General features: G+C 27.8%; 2 protein-coding genes across 5 annotated transcripts in view; one reads left to right on the top strand and one right to left on the bottom strand.

The window, feature by feature from the left end:
* Positions 1-17,354, bottom strand: part of LOC126896985 (uncharacterized protein PF3D7_1120600-like) — a 34,508-nt gene extending 17,154 nt beyond the window's left edge. For 2 of the 4 annotated variants that reach the window (XM_050670283.1, XM_050670285.1), the window contains exons 1-4: positions 16,994-17,354; positions 14,805-15,391; positions 12,543-13,108; positions 12,129-12,242 (exon numbers count right to left, since the gene is read on the bottom strand). In XM_050670283.1, coding sequence (XP_050526240.1) covers positions 12,129-12,242; positions 12,543-13,108; positions 14,805-15,388 — 1,264 coding nt within the window. In that variant the 5' untranslated portion in view covers positions 15,389-15,391; positions 16,994-17,354. Of the gene's footprint in view, positions 1-12,128; positions 12,243-12,315; positions 12,399-12,542; positions 13,109-14,804; positions 15,392-16,993 lie in introns of those variants that run through there. The other 2 variants (XM_050670284.1, XM_050670286.1) reach the window with 2 other exon arrangements.
* A 300-nt stretch (positions 17,355-17,654) lies between these two features.
* Positions 17,655-19,143, top strand: LOC126897004 (single-stranded DNA-binding protein 3-like). The gene has a single exon (XM_050670324.1). It carries the CDS (start codon positions 17,798-17,800, stop codon positions 19,052-19,054), a length of 1,257 nt encoding a protein of 418 aa, XP_050526281.1. The 5' UTR covers positions 17,655-17,797; the 3' UTR covers positions 19,055-19,143.
* The last annotated feature ends 2,573 nt before the right edge of the window (positions 19,144-21,716 follow it).

The raw sequence follows: 21,716 nt of genomic DNA, 5'->3' as shown, positions 1-21,716 counted from the left end.
TCTAGTCGAAGACATTACCCTCAAAAACAGCAAAAAATTTCCTCGTTCTCCATAAATGGGGAAACCTCCGAAAAAATTACAAATTTTAAAATTGCTAATTTTCGAATTTTTTTTTACTTCAAATTGCCATAACTTTCTTAAAAATGAACAAATTGATGTAATTTATTTTTAATAGATGCTTGATATCTTTACCTATTATTAGGTAAATTTTTTTTTATGAATCTGACCCTTTATCTGCCCACAGGGGGGGATTTAAAAAATTAACTTTTTCAACTTAACTTTGGAAAGTGTTCCGGAAGGTCTGACACTTTAATATATATTAAATTAAAGATAATGTAATGTACTTTATTATGAAAAAATAATTTCGGACTTTATTTTGTCTTCACTGTGAAAATGGCTACCAAATACTATTTTTGTGTGAAAATTCTCGATTTTATTTTTACATTTTTAACTTTATAATGCTATAACTTATTGAAAAGTGTATGGATCAACACAATATTTTTATTAGAAATAATATTTATATCCCTTTTTCATTCAACATACTTTATCTTAATCAGGATATTAATAATGAAATAGCAGATCATGTAGCTTTTGGAATAATCCACCAATTTTTTAAAATTAAACACAAATTTTGAACTTGTAAGATTCATAACTTTTGAAATTATCCCGGAAATACTGCGTCCTTTAAATATACGTTAAATTAAAATTTTTCACTATATAGTTTTTGTGTTTGTCATTCATTTTTTTCGGCTCTCGCTTGACTAATTTTAATGACCAATACTTCAAAAGAATAAGATTTTAATCATATTGAACTTATCACCAAATATTGAAAAAAAAATTAACTTCTAACAAAATCACACTATTGTAAAAAATGACTACTTCAAAAAAAATTTGTTTAATTAAATATCTCCAGTATATTAGGAGTATAAATTTTGTTTTTATATTGAATTACACAGTAAAATCATATCACTAAAATGAAATATTTTTTAATGATCATATACTCTACTAAACCAATTTTTTCAATTTTATTTCAAGTCTGAAATTAGATTTTTTCTATTACCTCATTTTTTAGATTATTATTAATTAGAAAGCAAGTATTTACATAACAAAAAATGTTTTTATCAAGTTATTATTATGAATTTTTAAAAATAATCCGTGTAAAATTTAAATTCAAAATGTTCTTTTTAACTTATTTTTTTGATCCTTTAAAGTTGAATTTTATGAAAGTTTATAATTTAAAAATTTTGAACTTTTACACACTTTTTAGCTCAACTTGTAAGTTTAGAATTTATATCATTAAATAGAACATTTTATGAGGAATAAAATATTGTATTTTTTAGATTGATATACGATCAGGAATTAATATAATTACTATTAACTAGTGAATATTTAAACTATCGAATAACTATTCGAATTGTTTTTATACAACCGAATAGTTTATTTTTAACATAAACTATCGAATAGTTCGATAGTTACTATTCGATATTTCCCATCACTTATATAAACAGTAAAATTATGAGAAAAACTCAATATTTCGATAAAATCACTATTTTTTTTTATATTTTTATTGTAATAAATGATTTAAATAAGTCTCAGTAATCTTTTCTATGTAAATCTTGGTGTTTAAATAAATGCTACAATTTAAATATTCAGAATTATATTCTGTATAGTCATATCCTATAGAACTCTATTATATATACTCTTCTACTTCTTCCTCGCCTTAATCCAAACTACTTGGGGTCCCTTATCCTAAACTTCTACTTGACACGATCTCCCACATTAGCTGTCCTCATATCGCATTCAATACCATCCCTCCATGTCTTTTTTGGTCTTCCTTTACCTCTTCTTCCATCAACATTCATTTCTATAGCTGTTCTTACAGCTTCCGTTTCTTCTTTCATGACCAAACCATTGAAGTCTATTTGCTCTCATAATATCCACGATTGACGCTACACCTATACTCCCTCTTATATTCTCGTTTCTTATCCTATACTAACTAGTCACTCCACTCATCCATCTAAGCATTCTCATCTCTGCTACACTCATTCTCTGCTCTACTTTCTTATCAATCGCCCAACACTCTGAACCATACATCATAGTTGGCCTCACTACAGTCTTATAAAATTTACCATTCAGCCTCATTGAAATTCCTTTATCGTATGAGACGACAGACGTTTACATCCTCGACAATACCACCGCGCTCTTTTGCACAACTGACCCTAAATACTTAATACTCTCCAATCCAGTATTTTATAATATACTGATATTCAGAAATATTCCATGCCTATGATTTCGTTTATAGTTGTGTTATTGAATTTCATTTAAGCCTGTATCTTTTTGATTATTATTTTTATTAATATTAATTTTAGAATAATCCACCAATTTCTTAAAATTAAACACTATCTACAGATTTGCATCAAAGCATTTTTTATAATAGTGATTTTAATCACTGTCAGATATAATAAATACTGGACCCAACTATGCTACGTCTACACTGTACCGTGACCCCACTGTGCTATCATCTTTTTTTTAAATTATAACTTATTTTAATATATTAAGAATAATCTGTGCAAAATAGAAATTTTGACCTATATTTTTGGTTTTTTAAAGTTGAATTTTAGAAAGTTTATAATATAAATTTGTTACCATGATTTTTAACTCAACTTGCAAGTTTAAAGTTTACATAAAGAAAATTTTATGAAAATTAAAAAAATGGAATTGTTAGAATTAGTGTGCAATCAGGAAATTTTAGAATTACTATTTACTGTAAATTTATCAGAAAAGCTCCATATTTATTTTGCATTTTTATCGTAATAGAACTTATATAGAAATCATAGTATTTATTTCTAAGTAACTTAGTGTTAGTTTCTTAAGGTTTAAAAAATTCTAAAATTGAAATATTCAGAACTTAATTAATTATAATTATTTACTTTAACTAAACAAACCAATCAAAAAGTTGAGAAAAAACCTACAAAATTGAGTATATTATAAAATTTGATTAATATTGTAAAAATGTTTTGATTAAAATGATTTATGATTCATATAGGAACATGTTACAAAAAATTTGGAATGTCATAGACTGGTAGTAGCACACACAAATAAAGTTAAATAAATATAGTTAAAAAAATTAAGCACAGTGGGGTGGCGGCACAGTGGGGTGGTGGCATAGTTGGGTCGTGGCATAGTTGGGTCCAGTATGGATGATATCTGACAGTGATTAAAATCACTATCATAAAAAACGCTTCGATGCAAATATGTAGATAGTGTTTAATTAAAAAAAAATTTTTGTTAAAATAGCATATTTTTAATATGGTAGCCATTTGCGCATAGAAGATAGGTCGTCGGGACAAATTTTTTTTTTCATTTTATATTACATAAAATAAGCTTTAATTTGATATTTGTTTAAAGGACGCAGTATTTCCGGAACATTTTCAAAAATTAAGTTGAAAAAGATCTATGTTTTTTACAATATTTCAAGTTTTAAACGCCCCCTTGACACGGCACCGCCTTTTGCTCTAGGCTGGCGCTCACCCGTGTCTCTCTCGATTTCAGCCGTCCAGCTATTAATATGACAATCGGTTGTCATCGGTCGTCACCCCGCCCTTGACACTGAGATAAGGCCGCCGCCGAATATGGATTACCGATATTGCGNTATTTTAAGTTTTGAACGCCCCCTATATAAGGGGAAATTGTCCAATTTTAATAAAAAGTATGTCAAATGAAAGATGTACTTATAATGTATTTAGAAAAAAAAAATTTGTGCTAATATATACATTTTTCAAAAAGTTATAGCATTTTTAAGTTGAAAATTTAAAATCCAAAATCAAAAATTTTAACACAAAAATAGTGTTTTTTTAACTACGGTAGCCATTTGCGCATAGAATATAGGTCGTCGGGACAAATTTTTTTTTCATTTTATAGTACATAAAATAAGCTTTAATTTGATATATGTTTAAAGGACACAGTATTTCCGGAACATTTTCAAAAATTAAGTTGAAAAAGTAAATTTTGGTAAAAAAGTTGCTATTTTAAATCCCCCCTAATGAGTAGGTTACGTGATAGATTTTCAAAAAAATGATATCAAATGAAAGGTAGATATCTAACGTTTTAGTATAAAAAAAAATTATGTTGATTTGTTGATTTTTCAAAAAGTTATGGAAATTTTAAGAAATAAAAGTGAAAAAATTTTGAAAATTTGCGATTTTTAAATTTGTAATTTTTTTGGATATTTCCCCCATTTGCGGGGAACGAGGGAAATTGTTTTAATTTTTGAGGGTAATGTCTTCGACTAGATACGATTTGTGATCTTTTGACGTATTTTTGAAAGAAATCGGTCTAGTGAGAGCTGAGAAAAAGTGGCAACAGACATAAAAAAAAAAAATAAAAAAAAACACATCATAGTAAAATTAATACCTTCTCCGCTTCGCATCGAAGCTAAAAACTAAAAAACACGCTGTGTTTAAAGCACATCGAACTAAAAAGTTAAAAATAATTTTTAAAATTAACTTAAAACAATAATGAACGAAAAATACTAGTATTATTGTGAAAAAAAGCGTCAGGCGCTCAATATACAAAAAATATGGCACAAAGCACCCACGTTTTTTTTCACAATAATACTAGTATTTTTCGTTCATTATTGTTTTAAGTTAATTTTAAAAATTATTTTTAACTTTTTAGTTCGATGTGCTTTAAAAGCGTGTTTTTTAGTTTTTTTAAACTATATTTATTTTTCACTTTTTAGTTTCATGTTATGATAGTAGTTANTTTTTTAGTTTCATGTTATGATAATAGTTACTATCAACATCATGGTTGTAACGGGTAACGGGAAATCAGGGTTCGTTTCAGGAGAGAGAGTCTGAGAAACGGCTACCACATCCAAGGAAAGCAGCAGGCGCGCAACGTGGAGGTAGTGACGAAAAATTACGATACGGGAATCATCCCCCGTAATCAGAATGAATACACTACATATCTCTCAATGAGAATAAAGCGAATTAATATATAAGTTTTAATAGTAATTAGAATATATATATATATGCATGTAAAGCGACTTAAGTACGTAAACGTATCATGCACTAGGTATAACCGTATTTTGTGGGCGGGCGTGGCGAGGGAACGTTATACACGAGGCATATACGGCGGCAGCGGCGTCGGCTGTAGGAATATATAAATGAATATTAACATATACGTATATATAAATATTAATATTAGCGGCGGCGGTAGGAATAAATAATCTTCGCATAATATCGCGGCACTTTCGCTGGCGTCGACGACGCGATGTCCGACGTGATCCTTGGGCGTCAAAAGGTTAGCAGCGTTGATGGCGACGGTGCGTGAGTGCGAATCGGTTCGTCGACGTTGTCACTTTGACAACGAGAAGAAGACTACGGAATCTAGAGATGAGTCGTTCGCAAACGAACGGATCGCATTGAACGGGTCGAAATAGTGAACGAAATGATTCAGATCGCCGAACCGTAGTGATCCGGATCCCCCAAAACAGGCACGTAGTCATGGGTGGGCCTGGCCCCCCTTAGATTTAATGTGGCCCAGGGCCGGCCCCCCCAAATTTAAAATTCAATTATTTTTACGAATTATCAAAAACGTGCTAGGCCTTATATACATTGAAATTATTATTAATTTGTGATTACTATTGAGTAATAGTTATTATTATGGCTGTATTTTCATTTTTATATTCATAGAAAATATTATTTGAAAAAGATAACGTTCTAGACGTAATAATAAAAGGAATAGCAGTTACTCCAAACGTGGTTGTAGGTAAATTTTTTTTAACTCTGGTCCAACAAATGATAACAAACTACCAAGTATTTGCATTGATTAGAATCTAGTTGATTATAAAATTCAATAGAGTATACTCTATGAAAATTTTTTTGATAAATCTTATCTTTAATTTGTTTCTTTTTTTATAATTTAGTAGTTAAAATAGATAATTTATTCGTTTTTGTTAATTTATTATTTGCATGCTTTAAATAATAGCAATAAAAATATGATTAAAAAAAGGCAGGAATTGTTTTTAATTTTAAATAAAATAAATTTTACATTGTTTAAAATTTATATTTATTTTAAAAAATTTTATAACTTATTTGTTATTAGTATTTAGGTATAAATTATTTTTTCTTAATAGCTTAAAAGTTGAAAAATTATATCAGCTTATATTCACATCATTAATTTATTAGCTTCGATGCGAAGCTGAGAAGGTATTGGTTTTACTATGATGTGTTTTTTTATTTTTTTTTCGTGTCTGTTACCACTTTTTCTCAGTCTCACCGAACCGATTTCTTCCTATGATACGTCAAAAGATCACAAATCGTATCTAGTCGAAGACATTACCCTCAAAAATTGAAACAATTTCCCTTGTTCCCCGTCAATGGGGGAAACCCCCCAAAAAATTACAAATTTAAAATCGCTAATTTTTTCAATTTTTTTTACTTAAAATTGCCATAACTTTTTTATATAGATGCATGATATCGTTACTTTTCATTTGATATATTTTTTTTATAAATCTGACCCTTTACCTGCACACGGGGGGGATTTAAAATAACAACTTTTTCCACTTAAATTTTTAAAATGTTCTGGAAAGTCTGACACTTTTATCTATATATAATATTTTTTAATAATCCCTTTTTCATTCGACATACTTTATCTTAAGCAGGATATTAATAAGGAAATATCAGATCATGTAACTTTTGGAATAATCCACCAATTGTTTAAAAATAAAGACAAATTTTGAACTTGTAAGATTCATAGAATGGGATACTTTTTAAGGTGTAGTGGAGGGAGCCCCCCCCACAAGCTTTTCATTGGAAACAAATTATGGAAAATGATACAAGGAACAAAAATTGGTGCCCCCTCCAATAAACATTTTCTGGCTATGTGCCTGCCCCAAAAACTAATTTTTTCCGGTATATTTCACACTGAACCGATTCGATCGCTTACCAAATATCAATGATAACATGATAACATATTCATATGTCATTTGCTTATACGACACATCCCTAATCCTCCTATTTTTTTTAGCGCTTTATAAGCCCATTAAGGACCAAAGTGGTCGCCTCCAAAGGAGAAGGTTTCTAAACCTTTGACACTCCGGGACGGTGGTAAGTCCGTTGCTGGAGAGAAGGATGGCGACTCCTATTACTGAACTGATCTCTCGTTTAGTTAATGAAGCCGCCCGTAACCGAGTTTGAAACCGAGGAAGTGCGCGTCAAGCACTGCCGCGTTACTAACTCGGCCACACTGTCCCTCCTATATAAAAGGAAACTATCCTATTTGAAAAAATGTCAAATAAAAATAGTATTTATCATAAAAAAATTGTATTGATCCATACATTTTTCAAAGTTATAGAAATATAAAATCAAAAATTTTAACACAAAAATAGCATATTGAATAGGGTAGCCATTTTCACCATGAAGAAAATTACCAATTTTTAAATTTATAATTTTTCCCCATTTATGAGGAACAAGGGAAATTTTTTTAATGTCTTCAATTAGTTACGATTTGTGATCTTTTGGCGTATCGTTGAAAGAAATCAGTTTGGTGAGAGCTGAGAAAAAGTGATAACAAATACAACAAATAATAATAATAAATCAATTAAAAAAACGGTAGAACATCGGGGTCGGGTACAGTATGGATGCGGCATAGATGGGACAAGTCTCGTAAAAGCTGAGAAAAAATGGTAATACAAAAAAAAACACATCATAGTAAAATTAATACTTTCTCAGCTTCGCATAGAAGCTAAAATATTTAACTAAAAAAGCCACAAAAAATTACTGAAAAACCGCGGATACGCCAAACATATATCAGTATTTGTTTAGCATTGATAAAGGTACATTGTTTCCGCGGTTTTTCAGTAATTTTTGTGGCTTTTTGAGTTTAATACTTTTGAATTTTTAAAGTAATAATATTTTTAATATAGTTTTAAATTTATTTAATTAATTAGCCACAAGTGATCAATTTTTATTATAGTTTGACTATTTGTCCAAAATTTATTTTATAAAATAAAATTTTAATTAATAAAATACAAATTGTTTAATTTTGTTTTTAATTTACATTAATTCAATCATGATCTTGCATATATAACTTTCGAAAATTTTAACACAAAAATTGCATGTTTTTAACTACTAATGCCATTTTCACACAGAAGTCGTCGGTACAAATTTTTGTTTTCATTTATAGTACGTAACATAAGCATTAATTTAATGTATGTTTAAATGACATAGTATATTCGGGACATTATTAAAAGTTAAGTTGAAAAAGTTGACTTTTGTAAAAAAGGTGCAATTTTGAACCGCCCCTTATGGGCAAGTTAAATGTCAGATTTAAAAAATATATATATCAAATGAAAGGGAAATCTAAGGTTTTAACATACTAAAAGATTATTTTGATTTGTTAATATTCAAGTTATGGCAATTTTTAGAAAAAAAAATATCAATAAATTGTATTTTTTTGTGAAATTTTCACCAATAATGGGGAACGAGGGAAAATTTTTGAACGTTTCGACTAGTTACGATTTGTGATTTTTTGAAGTATAGTTAAAAGAAATCAGTTTAGTGAGCTGAGAAAAAGTAGTAACAGACACCAAAAAATAAATAAATACATCATGGTAAAATTAATACCTTCTTAGTTTCCTATCGATGCTAAAACATAGATTAATTATTTAATAGTTTGAGATACTCAAATTGGAAAACGACTAAATAAAGTAAGTTCAAATACAATGAACTGAAAATAATATTTTTTTGTAGTTTAACAGTAAAAACACTACAAATTTCAAAATTTATAATGGATTTTTAGGACGTTTTAAACCGTTTACATATGTTTTAAACTGGGTTTTTAAAAAAAAACTCATTTTTTAACAACCCTACTTTTTAATATTTTAAATCTCACATTGATATAATAAATTATTATATTTCTGGTATTAAAAAAAAAAAAAATTTCTTTAACTTCTTACTATTGAAAAGAATTTTTAAGTTGCAAAACAAATAATATTAATAAAATGAACACCTATTTCTACAAATAAATTTTACATAAAATTAGTAACAAAATATTCTAATAATTTTATTTTGCAAAATTATAGTTAGTGAAAAACTATATGTAAAAGAAAATATGTATAAATTAAAACATGTTAACTTTTTTATGGATTTTAATATTTCTTTATTCGGATTTCAGATAAAAACTGAAGAAAATGATACAGCAGAAAATATTTCTAATAATAAAAGTTTGGATACATTTTAAAATGAATACTAATTTAAATCTTAAATTAATATTATGATAAATAAAAATTGCATTCATAAATTTATTCTATAATTTATTATGTAGTTTTTCATTTTTTTGTACTTTATGTATATGAATATATTTATACATTAATAAACATGATTAACTTAAGAAATGTTATTTTTTCCATAATAAAGTATATTACATAAGCATTTATTTAAGATATATATAATAGTGTCAGTATTTCCGAAACACTTTCATAAGTTAAGTTTAAAAAGTTAATTTTTTGTGAAAAAGTTGTCATTTTAAATCTCATCTTCTGGGCAGGTAAAGGGTCAAATTTATAAAAAAAAAATGTACAAAATGATAGTTAATTATCTCATGTATCATTAAAAAAATTATATTTATTTGGTCATTTTAAAAAAGTTATGGCATTATAAAGTTAAAAATATAAAAAAGTTTTTTTTACAGTAATACAATTTTTTTTTTTTAACTTTGATGTCCGTTTTCACCGTGAAGATAATGTTTAGTTTGAATTTCTTTTTTCATATTAAAATTTATGTTTTGAACCCTCCCTATATAAAGGGAATGGTCAGGAAAAAATTGTATTGATCTATAATTTTTTTTAAAAGTTATAGAAATATAAAGTTAAAAATGTAAAATATAAAATTGAAAATTTTCATACAAAAATATCAATTGGTAGCCATTTTCACCGTGAAGACAAAATAAAGTCCAACATTTTTTTTTTTTTAAATAAAGTATATTACATTAGCTTTAATTTAAGATATATATTAAAGTGTTCATATTTCAGAACACTTTCAAAAATTTAGTTTTTGTGAAAAAGTTGTCATTTTGAATCCCCCCTGTTGACAGGTAAAGGGTTAGATTTATAAAAAAAATTTACAATATGATAGGTAAATATCTCATGTATCTATAAAAAAAAATTATATCGATTTAGTCATTTTTGAAAAAGTTATGGCAGTTTTAAGTAAAAATATTGGAAAACTTTTAAATTTATAATTTTTTTTTGAGATTTCTCCCATTTACAGGGAACAAGGGAAATTTTTGCAATTTTTGAGGGTAATGTCTTTGACTAGATACAATTTGTGATCTTTTGATGAATCGTTGAAAGAAATCGGTTCTGTAAGAGCTTTGAGAAAGTAGTAACAGACACAAAGAAGAATAATCCAGATTCTAAAACTAAGACAATTTTCTGATAGAATAGTAAACTTGATTGGAAGTTTATATTCAAACCAAAAAACAGTTATCTCGATAAATGGGGAAAAATTTGAAAAATTACAGATTAGTAAAGGTGTCCGGCAAGGTTGCATTCTCACATCTAGTCTGTTTAATGCATATTCAGAAAATATGGCAGATGAAGCTATTAGAGGCAATAGAAGAGGGGTGAGCCTAGGTGGATTGAAGATAAAAGCAATTAAATTTGCAGATAATCAAGCTATAGTTTCTGGATCGGCGGCAATAGCACTCCGATAAATAGTAAATAAAATAAATTATGCAGCAAAAAAATATAATATGTAAACAAACGCCAGCAAAACGAAAACAATGGTGATTGCAAAAACAAAGATACGGGCAGAAATCTTGGTAGATGGATATATTATAGAACAGGTGAACCATTTCTGCTACTTAGGGCAAACGTTCACGGATGATACAAGATGCAAAACGGAAATTAGAAGTAGAATTGGAATGGCGAAGATTGCATTTTACAAAAAAAAAACATATCCAACTTTCAAAGAAGATGAACATTAAACTCAGAAAAAGTATACTGAAGACATACGTATGGCTTAAAACATTAAACTAAGCGGAGACATGGACATACAATAAAAATAAAAATAAAAAGATAAAAGCATTTGAGATGTGGTACTATCGATGTGTGCAAAATATTAACTGCATAGATAGAATATAAAATGATCAAGTACTACAACAATAAAATGAGCATAGGACAATAGATAATATAAAAACGAGAAAATTATAATGGCTAGGACGGACATAATAGTCCTATAAAAGTAGTACTTGAAGGAATAATACCAGGGACAAAAGAAAGAGGAAAACCTAGAGCAAATTGCATATAACAGATAAGTGGAGAACTAGGCCTAAAATATGTTGATATTAAAAGGAAAATAGAAGACAGAAAAGAATGTAGGAGAATTGTAGGAAGCCAACACAAGTCTATAGACTGAGAAACCTGAAGAAAAAGAGGTAGTACATAATGTTAACTTTAATTTAACATATGTTTAAAGAATACAGTATTTCCAGGCATTTTCAAAAGTTGAAAAAGTTCTATTTTTTATACTCATTTTTAAGTTTTGATCTTCCACTGTATAAGGGAAAATTGTCCGATTTAAAAATATATATATATATATATGTAGGATGAAAAGGGTACATATAATGTATTCAGAAAAAAAAATTTGTGTTGATCTATACATTTTTCAAAAAGTTAAAGCAATTTAAAGTTGAAAATTTTAAATCGAAAATCAAAAGTTTTAAGATAAAAATTAATTTATATTTATTATTAAGTACCCATGTAAATTTTATATTTATTAGGAGACTCATTACTATGACAAACCCTGATAAGGTATTTTAATATAAACGAAAAAAAAATAAAATAAAATTTTAATATAAAAATAGCATTTAAGCTTTGACGTGAAGCTGAGAAGGTTTTCATTTTACCATGATGTCTTAGTACAATAAATTTATAAAAGTTATTAAATAATCTATCTTCCAAGCAAAAATGGGTCACCGTCCAAAAAAAACTCTAGCTATACATGTAATGAGATAACTTAACATCATTATTTAATATATTTAATTCAAATGTTTCATAGAATAACTGTGATAGTATATTTAAAATTTTAAGTATTTAATTTAATGTTTTCTTTTATAATTACCTCCGCTCAATAATAATTGTTGATATAAAGCTGTATTGTTTCCCTGCATCAACTCAGTTTTTTTCATTTCTTCAATTTGTTCTATAGTCTGTTCTGCCTTAATAACTTTTACAGCTGAAAAATAAAACAAATTAAAACAATAAGTTTATAAATATTTGCATTTAATTAACTTTTTTACAACACAAACCGATCTTTTAATCATAATTTGACAATAACAATTTATTTTATCTGAGAAGATGAACGATATTGCAAAAACCATTTCCAATATACCTATGTAAATAGTAGAATAATTGTAATTTATTGAAGGATATTTAATTAAGAAAAATTTGATAGAATTTACTAAGATGAAATTTTAAAAATGCTAAAAAATATATTAAAACACGATTTAATGTTGTCGAAATAAGATTTATTCACCTTTTTTAATCACAGTCTTTTTTTTTGTAGTTGTTTGAAAGATATTCAGATCTGGTACAAATTCACTATCATTTGCTTCAGTAATATCAGAATTTTGGTTGTCATTAATAGCAGCATTTTGTTCTTGTAGCTTTTGTTTCATCATTGAAAAAGCCATTAACCTTTTTTTTGCTTGAGATTTACCCAAAACAACAGGACCTTTGTTAATTTTTTCTTGATTTTCATCTTTATTAATTATTCCTGATAATTGTTGCTGATGGCCAGGTGCCATGGCTGTATTTGCTGATAACTGTATATGATTTTGTGAATTTGGCATAAATATGGGCTGTTGAATTTGTGTTGTTAATGAAAGAGATTGTTGAATTTGAGGAGTCAAAGAAATAGATTGTTGTTTGTTTCCATGATCATTAGAATTTAAATGTTTTTCTTGAAGTTCAGATGAATTAGTACCGTCAACAGAATTAGTAACATAATGAGTTTCTTCAGATGGGGCTATAGAACTATCATTTTTTATTTCTTCTATAGTTGTATCATCATCATCATCTATTTCAGCAGAAGGGGAATACCTGTATTGATATTTAGAACATGAAAAACTAATTACAACATTTACATAAATATAATGTAATCTATATATGATGTCTTACATAGATTTTGGTGTAAGACAACTAATAGGAAAATATAGAAAAAGAAAAAAAAGCTCTGAATGGTATTTACAGATTTGGAGAAATAAGAATAGAGATAGAGTATTAAGAAAGTTTATAAGGGGGCATTATTGAGAAAAAAAATTTCATTAATATAATAGAAGATATGTGTGATAGCACTTATACCAGGGTAAAAAACGTAAGAGTATGTTGTAATAGGCCCTATACTTAAAAACACTATTTCTTTCTCTTCTCTTTCATATCTCAACACAAACAAATATTCTATCCTAATACACAATACTTCTCACAACAAATACTATACACAATCAATATTTTCTGTTCTTAATCACATCCAACACATAGTTGACACATCACGCCACAGTCATCTGCTCTTCTTTTTCACCGCACGTGCACCCTTCAAAAATCAAATGTTTCCATTTATTATTTTCAGTCAAAGAACCCTTTTTCAATGAATATACAAAATCATAAAATTCCTAAGAAATGCGAAGCAAATAAAAGCCGGACGATGAATATGTGGGTGTCTGGAAAGGGTTTTTAGAAGAACACCCGGAGAGACCCAGGGATGGATGCATTTGCCCTGTTTCAATAAAACCGACAAATGAACACGTCACTTTCATCGTCTGGTTCTCGCAAGCTAATGGAGTGATGGATGAAATTACTAGAGAAATACAAGGAAAGGTGCCGTGGTGCATGTTGTTTGCTGACAATATAGTGTTAATAGGAGAAAATTAATCAATGGCTAGAGATGTGGAGATCAGCTGTTGAAGAAAAGGGTCTAAGAATAAGTAAGAGTAATACAAAGTGTATAGAGTACGAGTTTGACAAAGGAAAACACGGGGAGCTGAAATGAGGAGTTCAGTGACAATAGGCATGGACGTGATAGGAGAGTTGGAAAATATAAGTATTTAAGATAATTTANAAGTACGAGTTTGACAAAGGAAAACACGGGGGAGCTGAAATGAGGAGTTCAGTGACAATAGGCATGGACGTGATAGGAGAGTTGGAAAATATAAGTATTTAAGATAATTTATAAAAAAGAGTGGTGGTATTGATTAGGATGTAAGACACAGTATTAAATGTGGGTTTTAGAAACATTTGGTATGTTATGCGATAAGAGAATTCCAATGAGGCTGAAAGTTCAAAAAGACTGTAGTAATGATACAGCTATGATGTATGGTTCAGAGTATTGGCGGTTGATAAGAGTATAGAGCAGAGATGAGAATGCTTAGATGGATGCTTAGACTAGAAAAGATAGGATAAGAAACAATCATATAAGATGGAGCATAGGTGTAGCATCAATCGTGGTTAAGAGAAAATAGACTTAGATGGTTTGGTTATATATGAGGAGAGAGGAATCGGAAGCTGTAAGAACAGTTATAGAAATGAATGTTGAAGGAAGAAGAGGTAGAGGAAGATCACAAAAGAGGAATTTAATTGAATGCGATATGAGGACAGTTGATGTGTGTGTAGATGTTGTGGATGATCGTGTCAATTGAAAGATTACGATGAGGGTGGCCGACCCAAAATAGTTGGGATTAAGGCGAGGAAAAAGAAGAAAACATAAATATAATGTAATAAAAGTTAATAATGAAACATTTACCGATTAGAATCGTCTACTGTTGCATTATTTAATTTATTTTTTGGTTTTTCTTCAACTGGAAGCTGAACTATATCATTTTGAGGTGAAGGAAGTGGCTTTTTAGAAGCTTGAGATTGTTTTGAATTAAAATTTAAACTGTAGTAATTTTGATATGGTTGATAATATTGTTGATTATTGTAGTCCCATTGATATTGTGGATACGGATAACCATAGTAATTGTTGTAGTTGTACATATAATTATTGTAGTTAGCATAATTCTGTACATTGTAATCAGCAGAATTAGGGTCTGCTGATGATGGTAATACACCACTTTCATTTTGTGAAGGCAGCACACCAAGTGGCACAGAATTATCACTACTATTGGATACAATTGAATTCATAGACCCAGCAAAAATTGTATTATTTATATTGTCTACATCTGTAGATATTTGATCATTAGTTAAATTTTGATTTAAATTATTTTGAAGGTTATAGTTATTACTATACTCTAATTCACCTTCAACTGTACAAGAAGAACTTATTTGTTCTTCTTGGTGAACATTATCAAAATTGGTACTTCCGAAAAATATGTCTGGGTTATCCATTTTCTATAAAAGTATAATAAATAAAGATTATTTTATTTAATATTCACAAAATATAGAAGTATATCTTATGAGTACACAATTCATAAAGCAATAAAATAATAATTCTTATAATATGAGTATACTATACTATATTAACATTATTAATCTCATAACAAATTTAATGATAAAACTAGTAAAAATCATAAAATAATTATAATGGACTGTTTAACTCATAACGACACAATGATACTATTTCTAATATGAATAGATATTATTTATTTTAATATTATAATTAAATAAAAAATAAATTACAATCTTTGACACTATCTATTATCTGTAATACTGAGTGATTTACTTACCATAAACCAATTAATTAATCGAATATTAAGAATACTAATGATAATTTTTTTATCGGTTTCTTTTATTTCAATGTTTTTAAATTTTTCATGTTTAATACTTATACCTTAAAGAGTACAACTTAATTTTTTCAAATGAGAACATAAATAATAAACTAGCTTATTTATAAATAATAATGTAATTAAGAAACTTTTGGATCAATATTTTATAAGTTATTAACTATTTAAAGTAATAACTGGAGATGAGGAGCGAGTGTTATTTTTATCACATATCATTTTTTGACCATACTCTTCCTCCCGTTTAGATATAAAAATGACAATAACTTCCAAAATACTAACCCAAAAGTTGATATTTACCATAATTTTCTTATTTAGATTTTCTATTTTATAAGTTTAGTTAATTATATGTTTTGCTATTAGAAACATTTAAGTTGACACCCTTATAACATATAAAGGACAAACATTAAAAATACTTATTGGTTGAAAAATTGAGAAAAACATTGAAATAAAAGAAACTAGTAAAAAAAAATATTAATATTATTTTTATTTTTTAATTAATTAATTGGTTCATGACAAAAATTACTCTGTAGTAAAAATTTAAGAATGTAGGTATCAAAATATGTTTTGAATCTATTATATATATATATACACAGAATGTTCAGTAAGTAAGGAAACAGGTCAATTGTTAATAACAATGAGAACAATAGAAACCCGTTTCCTTACTTACTGAACACTCTATATATACTTTTTTAAATAGTAATACAATGTGAATAAAAAAAAGTATTTCTTAAAACATTATAGAGTCCGGAATTATATGCATTTATAAATTATTCTGAGCTAGTACAAATTTTTGTTAATGGACTTGGAAACTTAGTAATGTGTTATATTATTTGCTATGACAAAATTAAATAAACTTGGAACCTTCTAAAGTAACTCAAACAAAATAATAATAAATGCATATAATTCCAGACACTAATTACAAGACATATTGTAATTTTTTTTTTTAATAATAATAATCTGATAGTAGTCATTATAAAAAAAAAGATTACAATGTTTCAGAATTCCTAAAAATTTATATTATAGAGCTTTTAGAAAACAAATTAAGGCATACCATAAATTATGTTTATTTCATAAAAATATCAATTTTTGAAAGAAAATTATGATTATAATTAGTAATCGTAGTAAATAAAATATCAATATACCATTATGTATCATAATGTAAGACAGATCTTATAACTAATCAAGATCAAGAAATTGTAAAAACAATTACCTATAAAAATATTTGTCGACACGGTTTGATTCGACTTATTAAGCTTATTGAATAGTTTTGGTCATTTTCATTAAATGACACTTGATGCTGTGAAATTCAACATACAATTTTATAATAACTCATCAAATAATAAAACTCACGCACAGATAGATTTTGGGACACACCAGAGAACGTTATAAATAATGAAATAAACTATTTCATATCTACAGAGAAGTTAATCATTTTAAAAAACAATGCGGTTATAAATTCATGTAAAAAACCTGATATCTTAAACCAAAGGAAGGACTCACAAACCTTTTATTAGTTCTCATTGAAGGAGATACTGAAGTAAATGTTACACAAGAAAGATATGTTGCATCATTGGTTTCAATTAACATTATTACAAACACACTATACCAATCACAATTTAACTTGATATACCAGACAGTGTATCCACAACACCTGAGTACTCTGTAATACCAATATCAATAAACTGCGAATTACATTAGAAGTTCTTTTTTTCCATGATGAACTTTTTCCGATAATAAATGGTTATTCAATTAAAATTGTTAAGAGAAGTAGTGGTAATGTCAGTAGGTAGAACAACAAACACAATATTTCAATTCTCTTTGAATATACATTTCTCCATGATTTTTCATACAGAGTTCCCAGTGTTATCAAATCAAAAAGAATCCATCATGGTTTTGTTGTTTTGTAGTGTTTACGTTTTTATTGATGCCAAAATGTATTTAACGCTGCTCGAATCGATAATATAATTTATAGTGAATTATTTTTAGTAAATTTTATTAAAGTGTACAGCTTGCAATGTACTCTAAAGGAAAAGGTTCATCAGTACCGTCTGATGCACAAGCTAGAGAAAGGTTAGCTCTTTACGTTTACGAATACTTACTGCACACTGGTGCCTCAAAAGCAGCACAAACATTTCTCAGTGAAATACGCTGGGATAAAAATATTACATTAGGTGAGCCACCCGGATTTTTAAGTTCATGGTGGTGTGTCTTTTGGGATTTATATTGTGCAGCACCAGAACGCCGTGACAATTGTGAACATTCCAGTGAAGCTAAAACATTCCACGACTATGGATTTGTAAATCCAACAAATTATAATCCTGGAGGTGTTAATGGTATTGGTCATAATACAGGTCCTTCTCCTGGACCAATGGGACCAATGCCACCAAATGATTCAATACCTCCTGGACCTGGAATACCGCCAAATTTTTTTAATAATTCTAATATGAGACCTTCACCTACTCATCCAGTATCTCAATCAAGTCCTCATCCTCCACCAAATGCACCTCATAATCAAATGATGAATCAGCCATTCATGGGGCCTAGATATCCTGGTGGTCCTAGGCCTGGTGTTCGAATGCCTCCTCATATGCCTAATGATTTTAGTGGTCCCAGTCAACCTATGATGAATAGTATGGATATCATGCGACCTGGACCACCAGTTATAAATCCTAGAATGAATTTGTCACGTGGTGGTTATGGTCCTCCTATGCGTGGAATGCCTCCTAGTAATGTTATGGGTGCTGGTCCTGGGATGCACCCAGGAATGGGTATGGGTCCAGTTGGACGACCTCAGTGGACTCCAGGAAATCCTAATCATCCTATGGGCTATTCATCTTCATCTCCTGGAAACTATCCTCAAGGACCTCCTGGTCCAGGTACACCATTGATGACAAGTCCGCAAGATTCAAACTCTGGTGAAAATATGTATACAATGATGAAATCAGTACCAGGTGGTAGTATGCCTGGAGAATTTTCTATGGGAAATCCTGATTCTGCAGGCCCATTAGGGCCTATGGGACCAAATTCAATGGGTCCTGTAATGAATGGTGATGGTATAGAAGGAATCAAAAGGTCACCACCAGATGGTCCAAGTACACCTAGGGATGATAGTGGAAGTGGTATGGGAGACTATAATTTAGGAGGCTATGGTGGACCTGTAGATAATGATCAAAATGAATCTGCTGCAATATTAAAAATCAAAGAAAGTATGCAAGAAGAAGCAAAAAGGTTTGAAAAAGATTCTGACCATCCTGAGTATTATATTCCATAAATTGCAACTAAGTTTCTCAGGTATGAGAAATGTGTCTTGCCAAATGTATGTACATTTATACTTTTACTTAGCATTATAAGTTAATGTAGTATCATTGTTGTACAAATTGTCTGGCGTAACATAACTGACCTTGTCGATTTTATGTGCTTGTATTTTGTTATTTCTTTTATAGTGTTTTTAATAATTTGTATTCTTATTAATATGTCATTTTTGTTCTTTTTTTTTTTTTTTTTTAATAGACAAAGTAAAACTAGTGTGATTATATAATAAATACTTATCCAAAATAAAATATTTAAAAATCGTTATGAATTGTAAATATGATGCAGGTTTAAAATTATTTCCATAAATTTGTATCATCTACCTCTAAACAAATTTTAATTTAATTCATGTTTCAGAAATGTTAGTTAGGTAAATATTCATAAACTATTTGTATAAAATTTTAGAGTGCCTACATTTTTAATATATTTAAATGAAATTGCAACATTTATTCATTAATTCTGTAGTTAATTTTTTAAGAAACTTGATATTAAATTATTCAACTTTGTGCTGATAATTGTAATTTAAATAACTTATGCTTCACTTATCGCTTTAGAATTTCAGACTAAATATTTTCTTATTCAATGAAATACAACTGGTTGTGTAACAATTTTTATATTATGGGAAGTTATTAATATACAATTAAAAATAATTTATGTAAAATTGATTTAGTTTATCTCATATGTGCTTTGTTTTTTTCTTAAAGCACATTTTACTTTATTTTATTTGGAATATAATTCTGTTTGTTTACAAATTTTTAAAATTTTATTTATATCATGATAATTAGAGTTAAATAAATATTGCATTATTGTAAATATAAAAATGTTAATATTCAATTTATAAATTGTCCTGATATTTTAGCATTATTCCATTTATTATATTATTATTACACATTGAGTTTGAATTGTGTGTATAAGATAAATTTTAAGAATACATTTAACTTTCTTAGTATGATTAATATTCTTTAAATAATGTATTTTAAAAAAATTATTAATTCATTTTAGAAAGCTATTTATATAATTTTGTATATTGGTCTACAATCAATTTATATTTAATTTATTCAAAAACCTAAAAGCTAACTGAAAGGATTTGTTTAAATATTTTATTTTATTATTATTCTTGATGTTTTTTCTGTGTCTATATTTTCCAACCAATTATTTTCTATAATATTTTCTTCTTTAAAACTTTGTAAACCTATATAAATTTATGTGTAATTAAATTAAGTTAATCATAAGTATTTAATATTTTATGTATAGTATTACAAATAGTATATAAATTATTATTTATTATATTATAGAGAAATAAAATTATAGTTTGGCTCAATTCTTTTAATTTATTTAATGTGACCAGTATAAATATTGTCTATTATAGTAATAATAGCCTTATAAGTAAAATGTAAAATATATTCTATAAAAAATTGACATAATTTATCTAAACACATTTTTTTCTATTAATTTTTATTATTAAAATAAAAACATGTAATAACCGTTTATTGCCTTTGGTATGATCCAAGGCAGTGACGAAATATATCCACAGGGCAATATTGTTTACATGGTCAACATATAATTTTTTCGTTTGGTGGGGTAGTGAAAATTGTCTTATATCTCCCCACAACAAAACTGATTACAACACCGACCCAATCAGATAAAAAAACTATAGCACAATGGGGTCGTGGCATAGTTGGGACAAGTATAGATAATATCTGACTGTGATTATAATTTATAATTACTATCATAAGAAAAGCTTCGATGCAAATCTGTAGTTAGTGTTAAATTTTAAGAAATTGGTGGATTATTCTAAAAGTAAAATTTACTATTTTAACTTCGATAGGTTATGTCATAATCTTTTGCCTTATATGCATTCCGTTCCCTTCTGTCCCCTATATGATAGTGAAGCTCTATGCGATTTTTCTCATATCTTTGATTGTCCTGCCCTAATTAACAGCAGAAATAAACTATTCAGCCTCTTAGCCTCTCACAATATTAATCCCCCTTCCGTAGCTAATACTCTTAATTCCCGTTCTTCCTTTATTATTATTTCAATCATATCTTTTTTGAGGAGTTTCGGCTTTGTCATTTAATCTCTCATTATTTTATTTATATTTTTCTATTTACTTATTTATTTATTTTCTCTCTTCCTTCATTATTTCAAATAAAATTTAAATTTAGTAATTCTTTTAGTTTGTACTTTCAAATCTTTCTTAACAATATTTAATTTTTTCTTTATTTTTGAGTATATTAACAATTATTGTTATGTTTGTTATACCATTATAACGTAGCACTGTTATTGTTATTTTTCTAATTTACTTATTTTAATTAATATTTTATAATTGTTGAGCTAAATATTATTTTAATAAAGGCTATATAAAAAAAAAAAAAAACTTTGATGGTATTAATTTTACTGTTTTTTTTTTTTTTTGTGTCTATTACCACTTTTTTTCAACTCTCAACAAACCGATTTCTTTCAACGATTCATCAAAAGATCACAAATCGTATCTAGTCAAAGACATTACCCTCAAAAATTGCAAAAACTTTCCTTGTTCCCTGTAAATGGGAGAAATTTCAAAAAAAAATTATAAATTTAAAAGTTTTCCAATATTTTTACTTAAAACTGCCATAACTTTTTC

Source organism: Daktulosphaira vitifoliae, unplaced genomic scaffold, assembly GCF_025091365.1.
Source record: "Daktulosphaira vitifoliae isolate Bord-2020 unplaced genomic scaffold, ASM2509136v1 Scaffold_1, whole genome shotgun sequence".
Lineage (NCBI taxonomy): Eukaryota > Metazoa > Arthropoda > Insecta > Hemiptera > Phylloxeridae > Daktulosphaira > Daktulosphaira vitifoliae.
Note: the sequence above shows the minus strand (reverse complement) of the source record. Positions and strands in the feature narration are given on the sequence as shown.

Bases quoted from the DNA above. Each gene is read 5' to 3' on its own strand.
- LOC126897004 (XM_050670324.1), top strand. From the start codon at position 17,798: ATGTACTCTAAAGGAAAAGGTTCATCAGTACCGTCTGATGCACAAGCT.